Source organism: Mastigoproctus giganteus, chromosome 4 (assembly GCF_048544385.1).
Source record: "Mastigoproctus giganteus isolate SK-2022 chromosome 4, ASM4854438v1, whole genome shotgun sequence".
Classification (NCBI taxonomy): domain Eukaryota; kingdom Metazoa; phylum Arthropoda; class Arachnida; order Uropygi; family Thelyphonidae; genus Mastigoproctus; species Mastigoproctus giganteus.
In genome coordinates, this window is record NC_143578.1 from 229100071 (window position 1) to 229122558 (window position 22488).

The 22488-nt window shown below is 35.6% G+C and overlaps 1 protein-coding gene across 1 annotated transcript in view; it reads left to right on the top strand.

Annotated features, from left to right (window-relative positions):
- Positions 1–22488, top strand: part of LOC150087465 (protein FAM135A) — a 331998-nt gene that overhangs the window by 279826 nt on the left and 29684 nt on the right. The window contains exons 17-19 of the mRNA XM_090372497.1: positions 8361–8512; positions 15170–15280; positions 18582–18698. Of these exons, the coding sequence (XP_090228623.1) occupies positions 8361–8512; positions 15170–15280; positions 18582–18698 (380 nt within the window). The remainder of the gene's footprint in view (positions 1–8360; positions 8513–15169; positions 15281–18581; positions 18699–22488) is intronic.

Sequence of the window (22488 nt, forward strand, 5' to 3'; positions counted from 1 at the left end):
CTTTCGTGTTTGGGGTTTTCATAAAAAAAAAAATAGATTAACAGTAGCCACTGGCAGAGGTGAAAGTGATTCTTGCACTGCTTCTATTGGAATGAGCACAAGCCTGGAAAACAAGATGCAGGATATTCAGAGACTGCTGAGAGTCATTGCGGTACAAGTAAACACATGGGTTGTGTAAGGGTAGCTAAGAAAAAGAACAGGTGCATGTATACTTGAATGTACACCAATGCTAGGAGTTTGGTAAATAAATTTGATGAATTTGAGGTATTGCTCAAAGCATCAAAGGCGGATATTGTTGAGATATCAGAGACGTGTCACACAGATATAAGGAATGCAGAACTGGAATTTGGGGAATACATCTACAGAAAGAATAGACAGGATATGAAGGGAGGAGGGGTTATGCTATTAGTTAAGAAACACATAAAATCCAAGGAAGTGAAGCCAGTCGACATCGCTGGGCAGTGCAGTGTCGAGTCAGTTTGGTGTGACATTGGGAAATCAAAATTGAGAGTAGAAGTGTGCTATAGGCCTAATGACTCTAATGAGTGTAATAAGGAATTGTACAGGGAAATAGGGTGGGCCAGTAAATCAGAGTCTTATAATGGGGGATTTTAATTTCCCAGATATTGACTGGAATTTGTGGGTTGGTCACTCACACACTAGCAAGGCTTTTGTGGGTTTATTGGATGATTGTTTTCTACATCAGCATGTTCGGGAGGCAGCTAGAGGGAGTAGTATTGTTGATTTGATTATCAGTAGGGATTCTTCATGCATTAAGAATCTGTAGATAGAGGAACCACTAGGTGGCAGTGATCACAGTGTGCTGAAGTGGGATTTACTCAAAGAGGTAATTATCATCAGGGGTAAAGGGAAGGGTTATTGCTTTCGTAAAGGTGACTACGATGGTCTGAGACAGTATTCAAATTCTATACAGTGGGACCAACTGATGATAATGTTACCAACAGCAAATTCAAAATGGGAAGCATTCAAAGAACTTATCTTGGAAGCTACTAGGCTTTACATACCAACTAAGAAATATTTTTCAAGGTTTAGGCCTAAATGGATGTCAGATGAACTAATGAAACATATGGCAGAGAAGAAAAATGCATGGGATACATATAAATTAACACGTGACACAGAAGTCTATGATAGATATAAGCTGGTCTGTAACCAAGTTACAAAGGCGGTTAGGCAGGCAAAGGCAGATTGTGAGAAATCTTTGGCAAGGGATGCAAAGAAAAACAGCAAAGAGTTCTTTACTTATGTAAACTCTAGAAGGAAGGGGATGAAATTGATTGGTCCACTTGATATCGATGGTTCAACTGTTGATGATCCTGCTCAGGTAGCTATCAAACTAAATGAATATTTTGCATCGACACATGAGGAGTTATTCAGCGAGGGGAATGCCAGAGGTGTATTGAACTCTGGCAGTAAGCTAGATAATCTTGTAATAACTGAGAGTAAAGTGGAGGAGAAATTGTTGAAGATAAATACAAGAGAGGCAACTGGGGTGGATGGGATCTATCCAGTTATATTAAAGGAAGTAAGCAAACCCTTAGCCAATTATGAGAGCTTCCTTGGACTCAGGGGAGGTACCCATAGACTGGAGACGTGCAAATGTGACCCCAATTCACAAAGGAGGATCAAAGGCTGACACAAGTAATTGTAGACCTGTGAGTTTAACTTCTGTTCCAGAAAAACTAATGGAGGCACAGCATGGTTTTGTTAAGGGGAAGTCTTGCCTGACCAATTTGATTGGATACTATGATGCAGTCACAAAAGAGCTGGATGCAGGGAATAACTTTGATATTATATACTTGGATCATAGAAAGGCTTTTGATACTGTTGCACATGGAAGACTGCTGCACAAATTGGAGCAGTGTGGCATTGGAGGCAAATTGCTGCTATGGATAAAGGGGTGGTTGAGGGGGAGAAGACAGAGAGTGGTTATCAATGGACACTGCTCATCGTGGACTAATGTTATTAGTGGAGTCCTTCAAGGTTCACTGTTTTGGTCCATTATTGTTTTCTGTATTTATAAATAATATTGATGATGGAATATCAAGTTTGCAGACGATACAAAGGTTGGCAGGGTTGTTAAGGACACTACTGATGCTATGCTGCTGCAACAGGATCTTGAAAGGTTGAGCAGATGGGCTGAGAGGTGGCAAATGAAGTTTAACATTTTGACAAATGTAAAGTACTACATATGGGAAACAGCAACCCCAGAGCAACGTATCAACTCTGTGGTACTACACTGACAGTGGTAGACAATGAAAAGGACCTGGGGATAATTGTGCAAGCAGATATGAAGTTCTCTGAGCAGTGCAGACGGGCTGCAAGAGTAACTCATGGTGTCTTATCAATGATATACAGAAATTTTTCTAGCAGGGATAAGGTGGTGATTATTCCCTTGTATAAGGCAATGGTCAGGCCACACCTTGAGCACTGTATACAGGTCTGGAGGCCTCATTTCAAGAAGGATGTAGAGCTGCTGAAACGAGTACAGAGAAGGGCAACAAGATTGGTGAATGGAACACAGCATTGCTCTTACGAAGAAAGGCTTAAGTTTTGCAAATTACAGTGTCTGGAGACTAGGCACCGGCGAGGTGATCTGATAGAGGTGTATAAAGCCTTGAATGGTTTGAGCATGCTTAATGCTGATGGTAATCTGCCTTTAGCTCAGAATAATCACCTGAGAGGGCATAAATTCATATTGAGGAAAGACAGATGTAGGATAGATGTGCGGAAATTTGCCTTTAGCCAGCGGGTAGTTGGTTGGTGGAACAAACTTCCATCCCTTGTTGTGGAAGTTGATAGCCTAAATAAATTTAAGGCTCAGCTGGACAGGTATTTCAAACGAACGGAGGGGTGAAGTGGAAGTGTTTTTTGGCTGATGCTGCATAAGCTTGCTTTCTTGCATCATATGCCTCTACTAATGCTAATCTTGGTATCATCCGCAAACTTGGACATTAAGCCTAATATACCTTCATCAATATTATTGGTAAATACAGAAAACAACAATGGGCACAACATGGACCCCTGGGGAACTCCACTAATAACATTAGTCCATGCAGAGGGAATGTCCATTGATTACCACTTTGTCTTCTCCCACTCAACCATCCTTTTATCCATTGTAGCAACCTGCCCTTATCGCTATACTGCTCCAATTTGTACAGTAGTCTTCCATGTGAAACAGAATCAAAAGCCTTCCTAAAATCCAAGTATGTGGTATCAAAATTATTTTTTCATCCAATTCCTTTGTGACCACATCATAGTATCCAATCAGATTGGTCAGAAAAGACCTCACCTTAACAAAACCATGCTGTGTGTGAACTATAAATTCCTTGTCTAGATGATCCTGCAACACTTCTATAACCAGTGACTCCATTATCTTCCCCTGAACAGAAGTTAAACTAATTGGTCTTCAATTACTTTTCTCACCTTTTGATCTGACTTTGTGAATTACGGATACATTTGCACATCTCTAGTCTGTGAAGCCCTCATAAATATAACTGGATAGAGTCCATCCACCTTTGGTGCCTTCCTTATGTTTAACTTCACCAATTTCTCCTCCACTTTGCTCTCAGTTATTAAAAAATCATTTAACTGCCTGTTAGAGTTTGATAAACTTCTGGCCTCCACTTCCCTACAGAATTCCTCATGTATGAATGTGATGCAAAATACTCATTCAGTTTGTCAGCTACTGGAGCAGAATCATCAACAACAACAACCAAACAATCGATATCAAGTGGACCAATCTTTGCATCCTTTGCCAAAGATTTCTCGTAATCTGCCTTTACTTGCCTAACCTCCTTTGTGACTTGATTTCAGACTATCTTATATCTACCATAAGCATCTGTGTCTCCTGATATTTATATGCATCCCATGCGAATTGTCTTCTCTGCCACGAATCTTATTACTTCTTACATCCATTTAACTTTGAATTTAACTTTGAAACCTTGAACTTTATTTCTTAGTTGGTATGAAAAGCCTAGTTGCTTGCAAGATTAATTCCTTGAATGCTTCTCATTTATAATTTTCTTTTGGTAACATCATCAGTTGATTCCACTGTATACAATTTAAAAACTGTCTGAGACCACTGTAGTCACCTTTACAAAAGAAAAAACCCTTCCTGATGATAGTATTTACATCTTTGAGTAAATCCCACATCAGTACACTTTTATCACTGCCACTTAGTGGTTCCTTTATCTGTAAATTCGTAATGCATGAATAATCACTGCTGATAATCAGATCTAGAGTGTTACTCCCTCTTGTTGCCTCTCTAACATGCTGCTGCAGAAAGCAGTCATCCAGTAAATTCACAAAAGCCTTGCTGGTGTGTGAGTGACTAACCCACAAGTTCTTGTCTATATCTGGGAAGTTAAAATCGTCCATATATAAGTATGTAAGAATAGATAAATCTGATAAAGTTTGCACAGATGGAGTTGAAGAGTACAAAGGGTCAAGGACTAGAAGGGTGAGGATAGTAGACAAAAAGAAGTATTGTAGGTTTGTAAAAGGTGCAAGAATGTTAATATCCTAAAAGTTATGGTGAATTAAGACAATTATGTGTTGAATTGCAAAGCCAATTAGAGGTGAGGGAACTTTAAATTAAAATGATTAATACCAAATGATTAAACAAATGAAATAAAATTTAAAAAAAGGTGGTGAGGCTGTCGTCAGATATGAGTGGGCAAATTTAGTTATAGGTCGAAAACAGGGATAGTAAAAATGCAAAATCTGATGTCAGAAGGAGTAAATATTGATACATGGGCAGCTATAATTGGCTTTGCAATTCAGCCCATAATTTTCTTAATTCATCCTAACCGTTAGGATATTAATATTCTTTTGTCTTTTACAAACCTACAATACATCTTTTTTTCTACAATCCTTACCTTTCTAGTCCTTGGCAATTTGTGTACTTTTCACCTCCATCTGTGCAAACTTTATCAGACATATCTATTCTTGCATACTTATATATACTTTTGCATACTTTATGTTGCTTTGCGTGTTTTGGTGCATCTGTCATACCTTGCTTATTTATTTTTATTTTCCGTCAACTGAAACTTTGATTTTATATTACATTTAATATATATATGTATACAATAGCTGTAATAATGATAAATGGCTGGAAGTCAAGAGAAGAATAAATTTTGAATGGATAGCATTCAGGAAATAGTCACATACTGAGGAGCAATATTCCAGTTTGTCTGAAATGTAAAATAATGAACTAATGTATACTCCCCACCATGACTTATGGAAGTTAAACTTGGGAATTCAACAAAAGAATGGAAGGGAGGCTGAAAACCAAAAAGCAAAGAATGGAACAAATTATATTAGGAATCAGACTGTTAGATAAGAAGAGAAACACATGGATTAGGCAGAAAACATAAATAAAGGATATTCTTATCAAAACTAAAGAACTGAAATGGTCTTGGGCAGGACACACAGCTCGAAGACATGATGACAGATGGACTAAGAAAATAACAGAATGATGCCTAAGAGGAGCTAAAAGAAAACCCCTGAAGACAGCAATGGAGATGGATCGGTGAAATTCACGAGTTTGTGGGTTGTAAATGGATGGCCATTGCACAAAACAGAAGGAACTGGAAAGTTGCTGTAGAGGCCTTTATCCTGCAGTGGATTAAAAATGGCTGATTATGAAGATATATATTTTATTTTACTAGATAGAAAATAAACATTATTAAATTAGAATTTTAATTACTGGCCAAATTTGTTAACTTGATTTCAGAAGGACATTGCTGTATATACTTGTTAAATTCATTATTGAATTATTTTGAACTATAATTTGTAAAATAATAAGAGGAGTTTACCTCAATATAGTACGTAGAACACTTATGGAAGTGTTCTACATACGATATTGCGGTAAACTCCTCTTATTATTTTACAAATATTAATATCAACATAGAACATATTGAGTATTACAGCTCTGATTCATACTATCTAATTTACGGAAGTGTTCTACGTACTATATTGAGGTAAACTCCTCTTATTATTTTACAAATATTAATATCAACGTAGAATGTATTGAGTATTACAGATAGTGTTCATACTATCTAATTTGAACTATAATGTATTTCAAAGTCCCTACCCATTTCCTGTCCAGTAACATACAGTTTGTATCTATCTTAGTATAGATTATTCAAAATATGCTTACATACAAATGAAATTTTAAGTCTAGATTAAGTCCTGTTACTTGGGAAAACTTTGCTATTTCTAAAAGCATGCTGAAATCAACTACAGACAAACATTTTTTTTTAAATGAAACTGAATGAACCTATAATGAAAATTTGTAAATTATTACTTGAAAATTATTACTCTTGAAGAATGATAGAGGCAACAGATGAATTTGACAGAATGTGGTAGAGAAATTTTAAGCCAGAGAACAGTGAAAAGCAGAGATTTCCAAATTACCAAGTCTCTGAGAGGGAATATCAGAGTGGACATATGAAGTGAATGGAATCATACAGTGAATAATTTGAATCAACCAATAACAGGGATTCTGTCAGAAAAGTACATGGGTTTTTACAGACTAAGTGGAAATGGACATCATTGAGATTGGAACTGAGACCATGTATATTTGTGAAATGAACGAGGAAGTGTTTGGGAGTTTTAGATCTTTTCACAGAGAAGTTTGTTCTATTATTTTTGACAATGCGTAGTGTATTCAGAAATAAGAAAAGGTGCCGAGGACATGATGTATGAAGTAATGAAAATTTTGGATATGGCATACACTTGGTAAGAATATACCCAGCTCCTTGACATAATGTCGTCTCGACAATGCCCCCACATACACACTAATTGGACTCCCTCCAGTCACTATCTGGCAGATTAGAGGCAGTGAGATTATGCACTAGATGATGATGATAAGGAAGCCTCCTAGAGAGTTACCAATAGGTTCGTTCCAGTGGACTATCTAGCAGCTGGTGTACGAACACCATTTTGAGCTGTACCCTAAAATGTAAGGAAGATTGGATCTTGCCATGATGTCCATCATAACTTCAAAAGACATCAATCATACTGCATGATGAAAGAGATGGGGGGGGGATTTTCCAGAGCTTTGTTCTGGAGACTGGGTTCCACCACTTCAAGCCTCTGGCGCCTCCGTAGCCAGGTGGGCAGAAGCAGCAGTGCATAGCACACACTTCTAGATTAGACTGGGGTTCGAGCCTGTGTCCACCAAATACGGAGGATGCGGAAAGGTCAGGGAATGACCACCGCATATCCCTGGAGCAATATGGCCTTAGTTGCTAATGCTCCTAAAAACCAAGACAACAGCAACAACTTCAAGCCTCTAATGAGCAGTGGTGGTATTGCACCGGTTCATGAAAGTCATCTACCACCTAGTATTGCCTGGCAACACAGAGGAAAAGCATTTCTTCATGTGGTGGTGTGGGCGTCACACCTCGGCCCCTTACATTGGTTCACGCCTGGCTGGTCACCTCCAGTATGCTAAGTGCCATATTTCAGAACTTGTACGTGGGGGGGGGTTATACCCAGGGTTGCTAACGGTCCCACCATCGTGAAGGTGCAAGCAAAGGATTTGGCTGTCATAGACTGACAGTACTTTGCTAAATTAGGTCCACCTGACTTGAGTGTCACCCGAATATCAGTTCCATCGGCATTTTAGACTCCCAGGTAGCAAGCATGGCTTGGCATACATAAGAGAATGTCTGTGACAGTCTCAAGGACAAACAAGATGTTTAAACTGTTCTTGAATCAAATTTTGTGCAAAGTAATAAGGCATTGTACAGAAATATGTTATGCCTTTTTAGGCTCAAGTCCAAAATATCTGGGTGAAACTACTTTGTTTACCAAATTTTTCCTAAATATCATTGATCATATTTATTAATATTTAATGTGTATCTTATTTGAAATGCAATTTATTTAAAATATACTTTTTTAAATTAATGTTCTAAAAAATATTTCCCCCGTTTTTTTAAGGTAAGCAAAAAAGAGGAAAGATGGAATTCCTAGAAATCTGAAATTATTTTCATTGTTATTATCTTGAGTGTTTTTTAACGTACAAATATTCTTATTTAGCCTACTTTGAAATATAGTTGAACTGTTCTTATTGGATTGTTTCACAATTCTTAGTTTTCATCATGGGGTGCAGAGCCCAGTTTCACTATTTCTGTGAAAAACAATTTCTATATATTGCAGTTAAAAAAATAATAATAAATAAACAGTAAACCTTCAGGTGGAAAGGTGGTATTCTGCTTGCTCATTATTTTTCTAAAGCATTTATTAAAAAAGAAATTGAATGTAATGATTAAAATTAATGAACTGTGTAATTATAAAACTATCAACATATTAAACAGAGAATTTTCTTTCAGTTTTATTGGTCACTCACTAGGAAATATTATAATTCGATCAGCACTTACCAGAGCAGAAATGAAGCCTTACTTGAACCGCTTGCATACATTTTTATCTTTGTCAGGACCTCATCTTGGTACTTTGTACAATAATAGTGGTCTTGTTAATATGGGTAAGCTTAATTTTAATCTTTCATTTTAAGTAAGATTGGTTTTCATTTAGTAACTATAAATTGGCTATTTTTCTTCAATACACGGTGAAGATAACTTTCAGATACCCTGTATTAGGTTGCAGGGTTTTTCTGATAGAAAACTGTTGAAAGAGACTCATCCAAAGTTATACAAGGTTAGACAATTAATTTTCAAGACTATTTTTTTATTTCTTGCCAGTCAGGTTGGTAATGCTTTTGTGCCAGCTGTGTATCTGTGTATTCGTGACATAGTACGAGACTATTCGGCCAAGATTTAACCCCCTATATTTATTAGTGGGTCAATAACAGTCTTCTTAAGTTGCACTTTGTCTAAATTTTTTAACTGTTAAAAATGGAAAGAGTGATTGAGCAAAGAACAAATGTGAAAGTTTGTGTTAAATTGGGTAAGACATCCATAGACATGTTGGAAATGATAAGACAAGCATGCGGTGAGTCTTCCACATCTAAAAGTAATGTTATGAATTGACACCAAAGGTTGTGTGAAGGGAGAGAAGCAGTTGAAGACAATGAATGGTGTGACATGCTGGTTGGCAAGTTGATGGACAAAAACATTGACAAATTTGCAACACTGGTGAGGTTTGATCATTGGTTAACATGTTCCATGTTGACTGCTGAACTTGATATGAACAGGGAAACAGTTCATCAAATTTTACACAAAAAAACTGAACATGTGAAAGTCGGTGGCAAAATTAGTTCTATGCATTTGGTTCCATTGTTGACATTGGAACAAAAACAACAGTGATTGAACATGTGCAAATAATTTTGTGAACAGATCAAAGAAAATAATTTTTTGACTCGTGTTATCATGGGGGATGAAAGCTAGGGTTATCAGTACAATCCTGAAACAAAACAGCAATCGATGGAATGAAAAACATCACGCTTGCCCAGACCTTAAAACCTCAGATGTCAAAGTGGTAAAATAGGGGCTATGTTGATCTGTTTTTTTTATATATATATATATACAGGCAGGCCTTGCATAACGCAAGTTCAATTAACGCGATTTTCAGTTAACGCTATTTGAAAAATTATACCACTTTTCACTTTACGCAATGCAAATTTCCAGTTAACGCGATCTTTTTTTTTTTTCACAGGCAATGCTAAACACTATGACAAAGGGTATCCTTCCTTAAGAGGCATTCTTCCTCTTAACACATGAGGGATAACAAATTCAAGTTGAGGATGGATGGTTGCAGGATAGATGTGTGAAAGTTTACCTTCAGCCAGCAGGTGGTTGATTGTTGTTACAGGCATGAATACAAGGAAGAACTAGACAAATTCTTGGAGGGTGTGGATGAGTGAAGTGTGTAGGTTTTGTTTTTTTTTTGGCCGATGCTATATAAGTTTGCTCTCTTGCGTAATTTGCTACTCCTATTACCTTTCAGGCTTGGCAACCTATGTACTCAACACTGCACCTTTTTACAATAATTCTTAAGTTGGATGCTTATATATACATAAGTTATATTATTATATTGAATTAAGTATGCATAAATGGATGTGAAAGTTACACAACAAAGTGCCAGTAACTAGAAATGTGAGGAAAGTAGAAAAAGAAGTGTAGTAGATTTATGAAAGGTGAAAGAATGTTAATATCCTAGAGGTTATAATGAATTAAGAAAATTATGGGTTGAATTGCCAAGCCAATATAAAGTGGGGGAACTGTAAAATTAATACATCAAAATACAGCCTGTTCCGGTTATTTGGGATACATCGGAACTAGTGCATTTTGGCCTGATTAAGCGGCTGCCCCAATTATGCGAAGTTTCACGTAAATAGTTATAAAATACAGTGGACCCCTGCTTTACAATTGGTTCACTGTACAATCAAATCGTGTTAAGATGAACTCACCATATTAAAGTATCATTCACTATACGATGTGTAGTAAGCACAGGTCATTGTGATCACGTTTGTGAATTGAATTTTAATTCTATTAAACAGCGATTCTAATTAGCGAGAATAGGAGGAATATTATCCACAGGCTATAAAAGTAAAGATATATTAAGCACAGATTTACCCTTTATTATTGTACTAATTAAATGATACGTGAAAATTGGAAGAATATATGTTAATCAGAACAATTAATACGTACAGTCAGTCCTTGTATAACACGTGTTTACATTACATGAATTATAAATAGGGGAACGATATCGTATATAACACGAACCGAATTCACTTATGCACGGTTCGCCTTTGTGTTTACAAGAAATAGCAGTCGAATGCGGAATCACCTGAACTGAACGCAACATGATAGGAATGTAGAGAAGATTCTGAAAATGTATTTGTTTTTTATATCAGTGAAGGGGAAACACATTTCACCATAATAATGTAAAAACCCACACAAATTCAGCTATTGGTATTATCGCAAATGCTATTACCAGTTTATAACATATTCCACTAGCAGAAACGCAACTGGAAATTGTTTTATGGTAGTAACCCCAGAAATGTGCTTTAGTAAAATGTGAGCTAGTGAGGTGTTAATAGTGTGTCTCTGCCTTTATGGTGTTGTTTATTCAGTTGCTACACATGCACAGCTTTGTTTATGTGTATCAAGCGTGCTTCCTCATTTTGTAATTGTGCTTTATTCCCTGAAAATGAGTAAATACTTAAAAGGTGTGAAAAGGAAGTGTCCTGGTGAAGACACTACAGATTCGGAGAGAAAAAGAAAAGCAATATTGATAGACAGAGGTGTACTAGGTCAAAAATCCTTTTCCCAGGAAAATTTGTAGTGGCCTCGTACTAGCATTTATGGCCAAAATCACACCGGCCTCCATCGTGTTCTGGCCTCCGGCCCACCGGGGTTTCCCTAGTAAGGCTTATGGCCAGTCTGTCTCTGTCGATAGAGAAAAAATATAAAATTGTGAAACACTTTTGAGCGAAATGAAAGACTGTGTGATGTTGCATGTGCTACAGGCCTAAATGAGGCAATGCTGAGAATTAGAAAGAATGCAGAGAAAATAAAAACTTTCATAGCAGGAACAACTCAAAGTGTAACAAAATCCATTAGAACAAGACACAAAGAATTGGAAAAGATGGAACGTCTGTTTGGATAGAGGAACAAACAAAGAACAAGTTTGCTTGCGATAGAAACAAAAGCATTAGCAATATTTTATTACGAAATAGTTGTAATAAAATACGTAAGTATTTTATTATGATTATTTATTGTGTTTCGTAATGTTTTGGTTACAAATGTGTGTTCAATCTTGGGTGGTCGGCACCTAACCTTATTTTTCCCATAGGGCCTGTTATTTATATTGCACAAGAGTTTCTAGGAACACAACTATCGTGCTATATGAGGACTGACTGTACTGTAATATGTATGTACTAACTAGTTGACATATCTGTTCACTTTGTGGGTGGGAGTTAAAATTTAAAACAGTAAAAAGATAAGCAATCAGTAACAAAGAACACTGCACACAAATTGCAAGTAACACCATACACGCAAGTGAGAACGGAGTAACAAGTTATGAAGTTTTAAAAATAGAAATGAAGAGAAGATTCTTAAAATTAATTTTTTTATGATTGAAGATTTCATAGAAGCGTAAACACATTTCACCATAATAACCCATAGAATTCCAGCTGTTGGTATTATTGCAAATTCAATAAGACCAAGTTTACTATCCGTTTATGATAGATTGCACTAACAGAAAAGCCCAATTAAAAGGGACTGCTAGTTGTTTTTATTGTTTTCTGGTTGTGACCTCCAGAAATCCGACAGAACCATGAGGTACGGTCAGAGACAATCATGGGGTAATCTCCAGTGCTGCGGTCTCCTGCCCCGATTAAACAGCATGTTGTCCCGATTAAGCGAAGTAAACTCTGACTATTTTCTTGACTGGGTTCTGTTCTTTAAGATTTGTCCCAAATAAACGGCTACCCGATTAACCGGTAGCCCAAATAACCGGAATCCACTGTACTAACAAAATGGTGTAGCTGTTATTAGATATGGGGGTGAAACATTTTTAGTAAATGGTCTAATATAGGTAATGCAAAAATGCTTGATCTGATGTCAACTGAAATAAATATTGATGCAACATCAGGTATTTCATCAGGGGACTACACCTGACCATGTATCAGGAACTGCGTTTCTATACTTGGCCATGGTAGTAGAAGAAAAGTGAATAGCCAAAACAAGTCATGATAAAGAAATTAGCACTTTCTAATATGGAAAAGGTAGCCCCAATGCAGTGTAATTTATATAAGTAAAAATAATTTAGGTAAAAAATAAATATTGAGTCGGGATAAAAATGTTTAATATAAATATGTAGAATTTTGTATAGATAGGAAATCAATGTATTTTAAAAAATAGATTTAGAACAAGCAAATGGTATAAATGTGAGGTATTAAATTGAGGATGAGGAAGGGAAAAAGACGTATTTTAAATAAATAAAGACGAAAATGAGCAATATAATTAGGATAGTAGGAATGTTCGTGTCACCCTCGCATTACACTAATAGTTTAACGAATGGGAAGAACCTTATAGTAAGGCCAGAGCCATTACTATGAGGTTGGGCTTCACAACCCCAGTAAGGGTTGTGAAGTGTTATTAGTGTTATTAAATAACACTAATAGCTTAGTGTTATTTAATAACATTTTCTATCCTTTTTATCTTTCTGCTTCTAATTCTAAAGTTCTTTCCCATTTGTTAAACTATTAGTGTAATACAAGGGTGACCGAACATTCCTACTACTACTATTGCAATTTTTCGTCTTTATTTATTCAAAATACTCCTTTCCCTTCCCCATCCTCAATTTAATACCTCACTCTTATACCATTTGCTTGTTCTAAATCTATTTTTTTTAAATACATTGATTTCATATCTATACAAAATTAAATCCTACACTAAATTCTACATATTTATATTAAACATATTGATATTAACCATTTTTATCCCATCTTGATACTTATTTTTACCTAAATTATATTTACTTATATAAATTACACTGCATTGGACTACCTTGTCCATACTGTATTAGAAAGTGCTAATTTCATTTTAATTGCATTTTTGGCATTTCACTTTTCTTCTACTACTATGGACAAGTATAGAAACACAGTTCCTGATACATGGTCAGGTGTAGCCCCTGATGAAATACCTGATCATGTATCAATATTTATTTCAGCTGACATCAGATCAAGCAGTTTTGTATTACCTATATTAGACCATTTACTAAAAATGTTTTACCCCATATCTAATGACAGCTACACTATTTCCTGAAAATTACAGTCTACAGAAGTTAAAGTCTAATGTCAACAAATATCTCCTTTCATCTTCTCAACCTTCAACCCAAGCATGGTACTAAGTACTATAGGTTCTAATACCTCTTGTGTTTGGGGTTTTCATAAAAAAAAAAAAAAAAAAAAACCTATTTTATTAGTATTTTGATGTATTATTTTATAGTTCCCCCACTTTATATTGGCTTGGCAATTCAGCCTATAATTTTCTTAATTCATCATAACCTCTAGAATATTAACATTCTTTCATAAATCTACTACACTTCTTTTTCTACTTTCCTCACCCTTCTAGTTACTGGCACTTTGTGTAACTTTCACATCCATTTATGCATACTTAATTCAATATATTAATATAACTTATACATATAGGTGGTAGATTGACTTTCATCAACCAGTGAAATACCACCACTTTGCTTATTGGAGGCTTGAAGTGGTGAAACCCATGTTTAGTCTCTAGAGCAAAGTTTCTGGCATCCCCCTCCCCCCCATACTTGTCCTTCAACCCATGCATGGTACTAAGTACTATAGGTTTTGATACCTTTCGTGTTTGGGGTTTTCATAAAAAAAAAAAAAAAAAAACCTCTTGCATCCTTTAATGCTGCTTTGCACTTTTAGGTGCATTTTCTCATACCTGATTTATTAATCCTGCATTCGTTGAAACCATTCATCAACTATATACCACTTTTCATATGCGACTCTTTAAACATTACCTTTAAGGAGTTACATTGAATACCTATATATATAAATATATATTAGGGTCAGCCATGAAATATACGTCAGCATTCCATACTTACCGCTGCCCTTATCCTGGCTTCCATATACGCTCAATCTATAACTTTGTTTCTTCGTGTCTACCATATGCTACGTATATTTCATGTTAGAAACAGAGGCCTTACTTCTTGCTGCATTTCCCTTTGTTTTAACGGCTGACCCTTGAAAGAAGACATTATAATCATTGAATTTGCATACATTTAATATGTTATTATTTTTATTTTACACTGTCCTTTGTTTTATTCCATGATTTCGACTTCCGGTTTTGTTAAATTACCTACTCTCCCTTTGCCACATTTCTTCAGAAGCGTAGCTACCCTTTTTTGGCCCTGGAGGCAAAGAACATGTTCGGGCCCCTACTTAATTAATGAAAATTGCAAAAAGAGGAGACAGCCAAAAATGCCAGGCCTGGAGGTAATTGTCTTGCCTGCCTACATGGTAGCTACGCCACTGCATTTCTTTATAGTCGTTGGGTTATTTCTGCTATATATAGTAGTACCCCCAGGTCTATAATCCTTCATGAATAGCTATTCTATACTATTCTTAACTGTATATACTACTATTATACTATATATAGGTATATCTTTTTTTTTTTTTTTTTTTTTTCCCTCTCCGTGTTAGGAATGTGGTTCATGCAGAAATGGAAAAAATCAGGGTCACTTCTGCAGCTCGCCATGAAAGATGCTACTGATATCCGCCAAACATTTTTATATAGACTTAGTCAAAAACCTGGTAAGAAATCTTTTTATGTCTTTCATTGTGTTTGTTTTCAGTTAATGTGCAAATTGTACTATTTTAAGCTAATAATTGCATAAATATACATGGTCAGTATTTGCTAAAGTTCCTAATACTCATCTTTCAGTAAAATGAAACAGCAGTAACAGCAATTTTAATATGTATATATTATGTAATTTTTAAAAGTGTTATTTTGGGTGGAAAAAATATTCCATGTTGTTAACAGATGTGTATTGTATCTTTATCTGTGTAGTTCTTGAGATTTCCTTCAATTCTGCAGGATTACTGTCATGTTGAAGTGGATGCCTCCATAGCCAGGTGGGCAGGAGCAGCAGTGCGTAGCACACACTTCTTGATTAGACCAGGGTTCATGCCCATGACCACCAAATACAGAGGATGCGGAAAGGTCAGGGAATGACCACCATATATCTCTGGAGCAATATGGCCTTAGTTGCTAATGCTCCTAAAAAACCAAATAACATCATGTTGAAGTTTTACTTCACAAAGCCAATGATATGCTAGTTATGTTGGTGTCGTGTGTTGTATCGAATGACTGGTCACTTAGCAACCAACCAGTAGTGATTGCATGGAATGCTGTAGCTGCTCTCTGGATTTACAATGAGAGTCTGTCTTCTTTTACTCTATTTTTCCCTTCTCTGCCTCACCTTTTTGTGATATAGTTGGTGACAAAGAATTTCTCCATCATTTTCTTTTAAAAAAAAAATTAATTTAAAAATTTTTAAAATGTAATTCTTTAAAATTTTGCAAAATTCTGCTTATATTTGTAAACGAATTGGCTACCAGGTGTGCTATGGTAGTCTACGTTGCAAATTAGAAATGCAGAATAATAATTGGTTTTTGTAATGTGTGATTTATTGAACATGTTTGGTGTGAAGTTAGTGTCGAAAACAGCAACAGTCCTTCAGTAAAGATGCTAAAGAAATATGATGTAAAATTCCAGAAGACATACGCTGGTGTTCAAAGAAAGTGCATCACCTAGGAATTTTACATTTTTAACCCTTTTTGCGATGGTATGTTACATTAATCACTAGCATCACAAATAGATATATAAACAAAAGATATTTATTAATAGTTAAGGCAAAGCTAAGTAATATTTGACAGGTGCTATCAAAATATTCCAAAATGAGCATTTGCAACCTTTATACAACAGTTTTGGTGAACACAACAATTATGGCTGAAATGTTATCAGAAGCCCTCAATTTGCTTCAGTTTATCATTTTAAATGGAAAACAAAATTAAAAGTTCACCAGGTGCAAACTAATATTTAGTTGACCGCCTCTGGCCCTGATGGCAGCACACTGGTGCTGACATCGACAAGATCAATTTCTGAAGATAATCAACTGATAGTTCCTGGTTCCAAACACGAATTATGGCTTCCTAAAGTTCACGAAGGGTCTTTGGTTTCTTTCTGGCAACTACAGATTCTATGCGATGCCAACAGTTTTCTATAGGATTCAGGTCTGGGCTGTTTCCTGGCCAGCTAAGAGTTGTAATCAACCGTTCTTCCAACCATTTTTTCAACTGTAACAAATGTAAACACATTACTGTCAAACCTCTAATGCAGAAATGAAGCTAAGGTAACTACAGAAGTGACTACTTACACTTTTCGCCCAATGACAAGGAGCAGAGTTGTCCTGAAAGATGCAGTTTCTTGGCAGGTTTAAATAGTCTCTAATGGTTGGCATCAGTTTGCCTTCCAATATAGCCTGGTATCCATTGCCCCAATTACGGAACCTTTTATAAAGTGCAGGTGACCTACTCTGCAATACAAAATGCACCCCCATATCATCTGGCTGGTAGGGAATTTCACTGTAGACACCATACAGTCTGGATGGTATTCTTCGCCATGTCTACGGCGAATCGTTTGTCTCCCATCAGAGCCATGCAGGTTGAATTTCTTCTCATCTGAGAAAATAACTGACTTCCACTGCTCACTGATCCATTTGACATCCTTCTTACACCAAATTAATCGGGCCTTTTCTATTTTTTGTGTGAGGAGGGGCTTCTCTTTAGGATGACGGGCTACAACTCCATTTTTGAAGAGCCGTCTTCTGACTGTTACTGCACTTGCTACCACTCCTGTATGTTCTTCCCATTCTCTTTTCAACTCAGACAAAGAAGCTGTACGATTTTTAAGGCATAAGAGGTTCAAAACGCTGTCATTTTTTGGCATAGAGACTCCTTTGCATCCGGTTCCTTTTTTCCTATCAGCAGAACCAGTTCTTGAGTTTGGAAAGAAATCTACTCACCTTTGACTTATTACAAGACTTAAATTAATTAATTTTAGATTACAAGACTTACTAACTTAGAATTTCCTTGTTTTGATGTTTTCTGGCTTAAAATCTCTCTACTCCATTTTTTCAAATTCATCTGTTGCCTTTATCATTCTCCCAACCCTTCTAATCACTTAGAACTTTGATTTCCTTTCTTTGAAACTTGCTCTTTCAAAGAAAGGAAGTAATTTTTCCCAATGATTTTAATGTTCACAGCTACGGCTGGCTTCAGTTTTGTGGTCATATTAATCTGGCCAGTTGATATGCTGAAGCTTTTGCAATTATTAATGACCTCACGCATTCATTCATTTACGTACCAGTGTACTGGACAATCTTAACTACACACCCACACACTCTACTTCGATTAAATTAATTAATTTTGGCAAAGTCCTATTTGGATTTTTAAATGGAATGGTAAAATACTATTTAATCTAAACATAAAGTAACCCATAAAATATTAAAACTTATAACAGAATATTTTAAAAAATTAAAAATTGAGGCATGTGAATAATAATGTGACTGGAACAGCACTATAAAATCAGTGTGAATACTGAAATACCAAATGCAGCCTGCAGAATTTGAAAACATTTGCAGTATTCATTTTTTGAGTATTTGAATCACAAATATTTTAAGGCATCTATTTAGTATCATGTGATTTTTTTTTTTTTTTTTTTTTGTCAAATGATGTAATATTGTTTTGATTTGAGCTTAAAAGACCCCACAGTAATGATCAAAGGCTGTTAGCAGAAGCATCTGATTTGATTTTGTTTTTTGTTTTTTTTGCTATTTTCAGGTGACTATTTAACAAATTTTACAGAAATTAAACGTGATTTTGGTACTTACTGTTTATCCACAGTCTTTCATAAAGTATTTTTATGCTTAATTAATAGTGAATATACTTATTTGCAATTATATTATGTAAGTATAAAAAGTGCTAAGAAATTTGATAGTTCACATTTATTTTAAACAAGGAATTATTACCTAATTTATATTCTTCCTTTCAGGGCTGGAATATTTTCATAATGTTCTTCTTTTTGGCTCTTCCCAAGACCGTTATGTGCCCCTACATTCAGCTCGAATTGAGTTGTGTAAGCCTGCCATTAAAGATTCATCTCTTCAGGGTATGTTCAGAACTGACTTAATAAAAAAAAAATATATAATAATAATAAAAAATAAAAAAATACATAAATAATAAAATCAGTGGAAATTAGTAGAGAACTTTCATGGTATGTTTACAGAAATGTTAATACAAGGTTTGTTCAAAATGTATCTAGATTACTATGGTACAATCACAGTAAGCATGCCTAACAGTGGAGGTGACATGTCCTATTTGAAAGTATCTTTCTGAGGTAATGCACTTTGCACAATAATTTTTCTGCTCTTGAATGCACTTCTGGAAAGCCAATTTTGAAATTGCCAGAAGCTGAGCCATTGTATTACCTTTTGTTTATATGTCATCAAATCAATGTCTTTTCAAGGTTGTTTTTTTTTTTTTTCCCAGCCTAGGAAACAAAAAGTAATATGGATCTGTATTTTGTGAATATGGGAGTTGCTTGTCATGAGTGATTCCATGTTTGACCAAAAAAAACTGTAAAGTAGCAAATGAATAGTACAGCTCTTTATTAATTGTTTGTTTCTCAAGCATATTCATGATGGGCAACCTTGTGGTCAAAAATGCTATGGTCTCTATTTTTCTGCATACTTGTTTTTTTTTTTTTTAACATATTCTTTTAGCAGCATGGTGCATAGGTATATCAAGAACTGGAAATTGGCATGTGAGGAAGTCTGTACAGGAAGTCTGAGAATAATCTATAATTCTTTAAGAAATTAAAAGCAGATTACACTCCATGCAGGTTTAAGGGCTCATTATTTTACCAATATCCACTTTTTTTTTTATGGTTTGGAGATGGAGTCTTCCATTGGGATAGTTGCTGCTTGATTTTGGGATCACACCCATAATACACTTTAAAATTTCTCATCATTGTTCACACATTCAAACAAATTGGAAGTGACTGATTGGTATTGTTCACATTGTTTTGCTGTTAACAGCCACAGCATAAATGTTGTAGAAACATACCTCAGGTTTTTGTAAAAATGGAATGACACAATCTGGCAGTGATTCAAATTTCTTTGGTGATTTCACAAACAATTAATCTTTGGTTGTTTCACACCAACGTTTGTGTTTAAGACACAATTTTGTAATTTGTTGAAGGCCATGCAGATTATGGATCACTTTTGACAGACTCCTTACTGGTACCAGTCAAACACCTGTCTACAGTCCATTGGAGTTTCTGTATGCTATTTTAAAGAAGAACGAATCCAGAAGATATTGCATTATGTTCAAGAATATTTTTATAGCCTTCTTTTCTTTAAATTTCTTCAAATCTGATGATGTCACCCATTTCAGAAATACAGAAGCAACCTCAGATCATGATGGAACTACCACTATGCATGACTGTAAGAACTAAACAGTATGGCATCATTTTTTCTTGCTTGTCTCAAATAAACTATGCTCGGATCCACAGGTTTGGATTCATCCGTCCACAGTGTATTTTTCCACTTTTGTCTAGCTAATGTTGATGGTGCCTAACCCAAGCCAATCATTTCTTTTGATTGTACAGCGTTATAATATGTCTTTTTTCAACACCCAGTTTCTTATTTCTTGCCATGTTTATCAATAAGCACAAGCCACACTAAACTTTTGATGTTACCAACAGCAAATTCTAAATGGGAAGCATTCATTCTTGGAAGCTACTAAGCTCTTCATACCAACTAAGAAATACTGTTCAAAGTTTAGGTCTAATTGGATGTCAGATGAACTAATGAGACTTGTAGCAGAAAAGAAAAATGCATAGGATGCATATAAATTATCAGGCAACACATAAGCCTATGATATATATAAACTAGTCTGTAATCAAGTCACTGACAAGGTTAGGCAAACGAAGGCAGATTACAAGAAATTTTTGGCAAAGGATGCAAAGACTTCTTTACTTATATAAACTCTAGAAGGAAGGGAATGAATCAGGTTGGTCCACATGATATCAATGATTCAACTATTGATGTTCCTGCTTAGATAGCTGACAAACTGAATGAGTATTTTGCATCTACATTTGCCGCCTCCGTAGCCAGGTGGGCAGGAGCAGCAGTGCGTAGCACACGCTTCTTGATTAGACCGGGGTTCAAGGCCGTGACCACCAAATACGGAGGATGCAGAAAGGTCAGGGAATGACCACCGCATATCCCAGAGCAATATGGCCTTAGTTGCTAATGCTCCTAAAAACCAAATAACAAACAACAACAGCATCTACATTCACACGTGAGGGAAGTGGAGGGCAGAAGCTTATTAAACTCTGACAGGGAGATAAATGATTTTGTAATAACTGAGAGTAAAGTGGAGGAGAAATTGTTAAAGTTAAACATAAGAAAGTCACCTGTGGTGGATGGGATCTATCCAGTTATATTAAAATAGGCAGAAAAGGAAGTAAGCAAACCCTTAGCCATAATTATGAGCGCATCCATGTACTCAGGGAAGGTCCTGACTAAAGATGTGCAAATGTATCCCCAGTTCACAAAGGGGATTGAATGGTGACATGAGTAATTACAGACCTGTTAGTTTAATTTATGTTCCGGGGAAAATAATGGAGTCACTGGTTAAAGAAGCATTGCAGTAATAATTCAGACACAGCATGGGTTTGTTAGGGGGAAGTCTTGTCTGACCAATTTGGTTTGATACTATGATGTTATCACAAAGGAACTGGATACAAAAAATGATTTTGATATCATATATAGTCATCCCCCGATTTGCGCAGGGGTTATGTTTCGGGAAAACTCCGCACAGTCCCAATCCGCGCAATGCAAAAATGTAGTTTATATGATATAATGAGAGTTCCGTACCTTTACACAAAAAAAATGTGCAAAAAAATTATTGAAAAAAATTGTCTTCATTCAGTAAGAAAAAAAGAAAAAAAATTAGAAACATGTCCATAAAATGAATCTTACTAATTCTTACCTCTAGATTTTTAATCTAAATTCATTGCTTCTTCGTCACAGATTTTCTGTGATAAACTTGCAACAGTATCTGGCACTTTTTGAAAAAAAATTGTTAAAATTGTTTGCTTAGAAGCATGCTGTTTTTCTCTGTAAATTTCTTCCTAAGGAACTAAAGCTAATGATAAGTTCTGCAAAAATTTAAACTCCTCTCCAAATTAGGATCCATATCCAGAGCTTTTTGGCTAAGCTGATTTGCAATTCTTAAAAACTTGGCTAGTCTCTTTGCAGTCAAATTTTTGTGTTCATCTTCTTCGTTTTTATCATTTTTGTTATCTTTTTCTTCTTCACATTGCGACAAAATATCGTCCAATGATATTGTCTATGAGATTTAAGGACTTCTGTGATATCTGCTGGTTCCAGTTCCTCAAATCTCTCTCCGCTAATCATTTTGCCAATTCTCACAATCTCAACTACCTCCTGCATTTTGACCATGGCTTCTTTAGTGCAGCTTTGTGGCCACAGCTTTTTCCACACTGCATTCATTGTTGAGTTCTTAACTTCACCCCATGCGAATTCAATATTTTTTACACAACCAAGAATGTTATAATTCCGCCAATAATCTTGAATTGAAAAACTGCCTATTCCATCAGTAACTTCTACCAATTGTAAAAAAGATCTTCTTAGGTAATAAAGTTTAAAGGAAGTTATAACACCTTGGTCCATCAGCTGAATTAACAAACTTGTATTCACTGGAATAAAGGTAACTTTCTGATCTGCACCCAATAAAGTTACCTTTATTGGGTGCAGATCAGACAAATGTGCAGGATGACTGGGTGAATTGTCAAGAATGAGCAAGATTTTGAATACTATCTTCTTTTTCAGGCAATATCTTTTTGTTTTGATGCAAAAGCAATTTAAAAA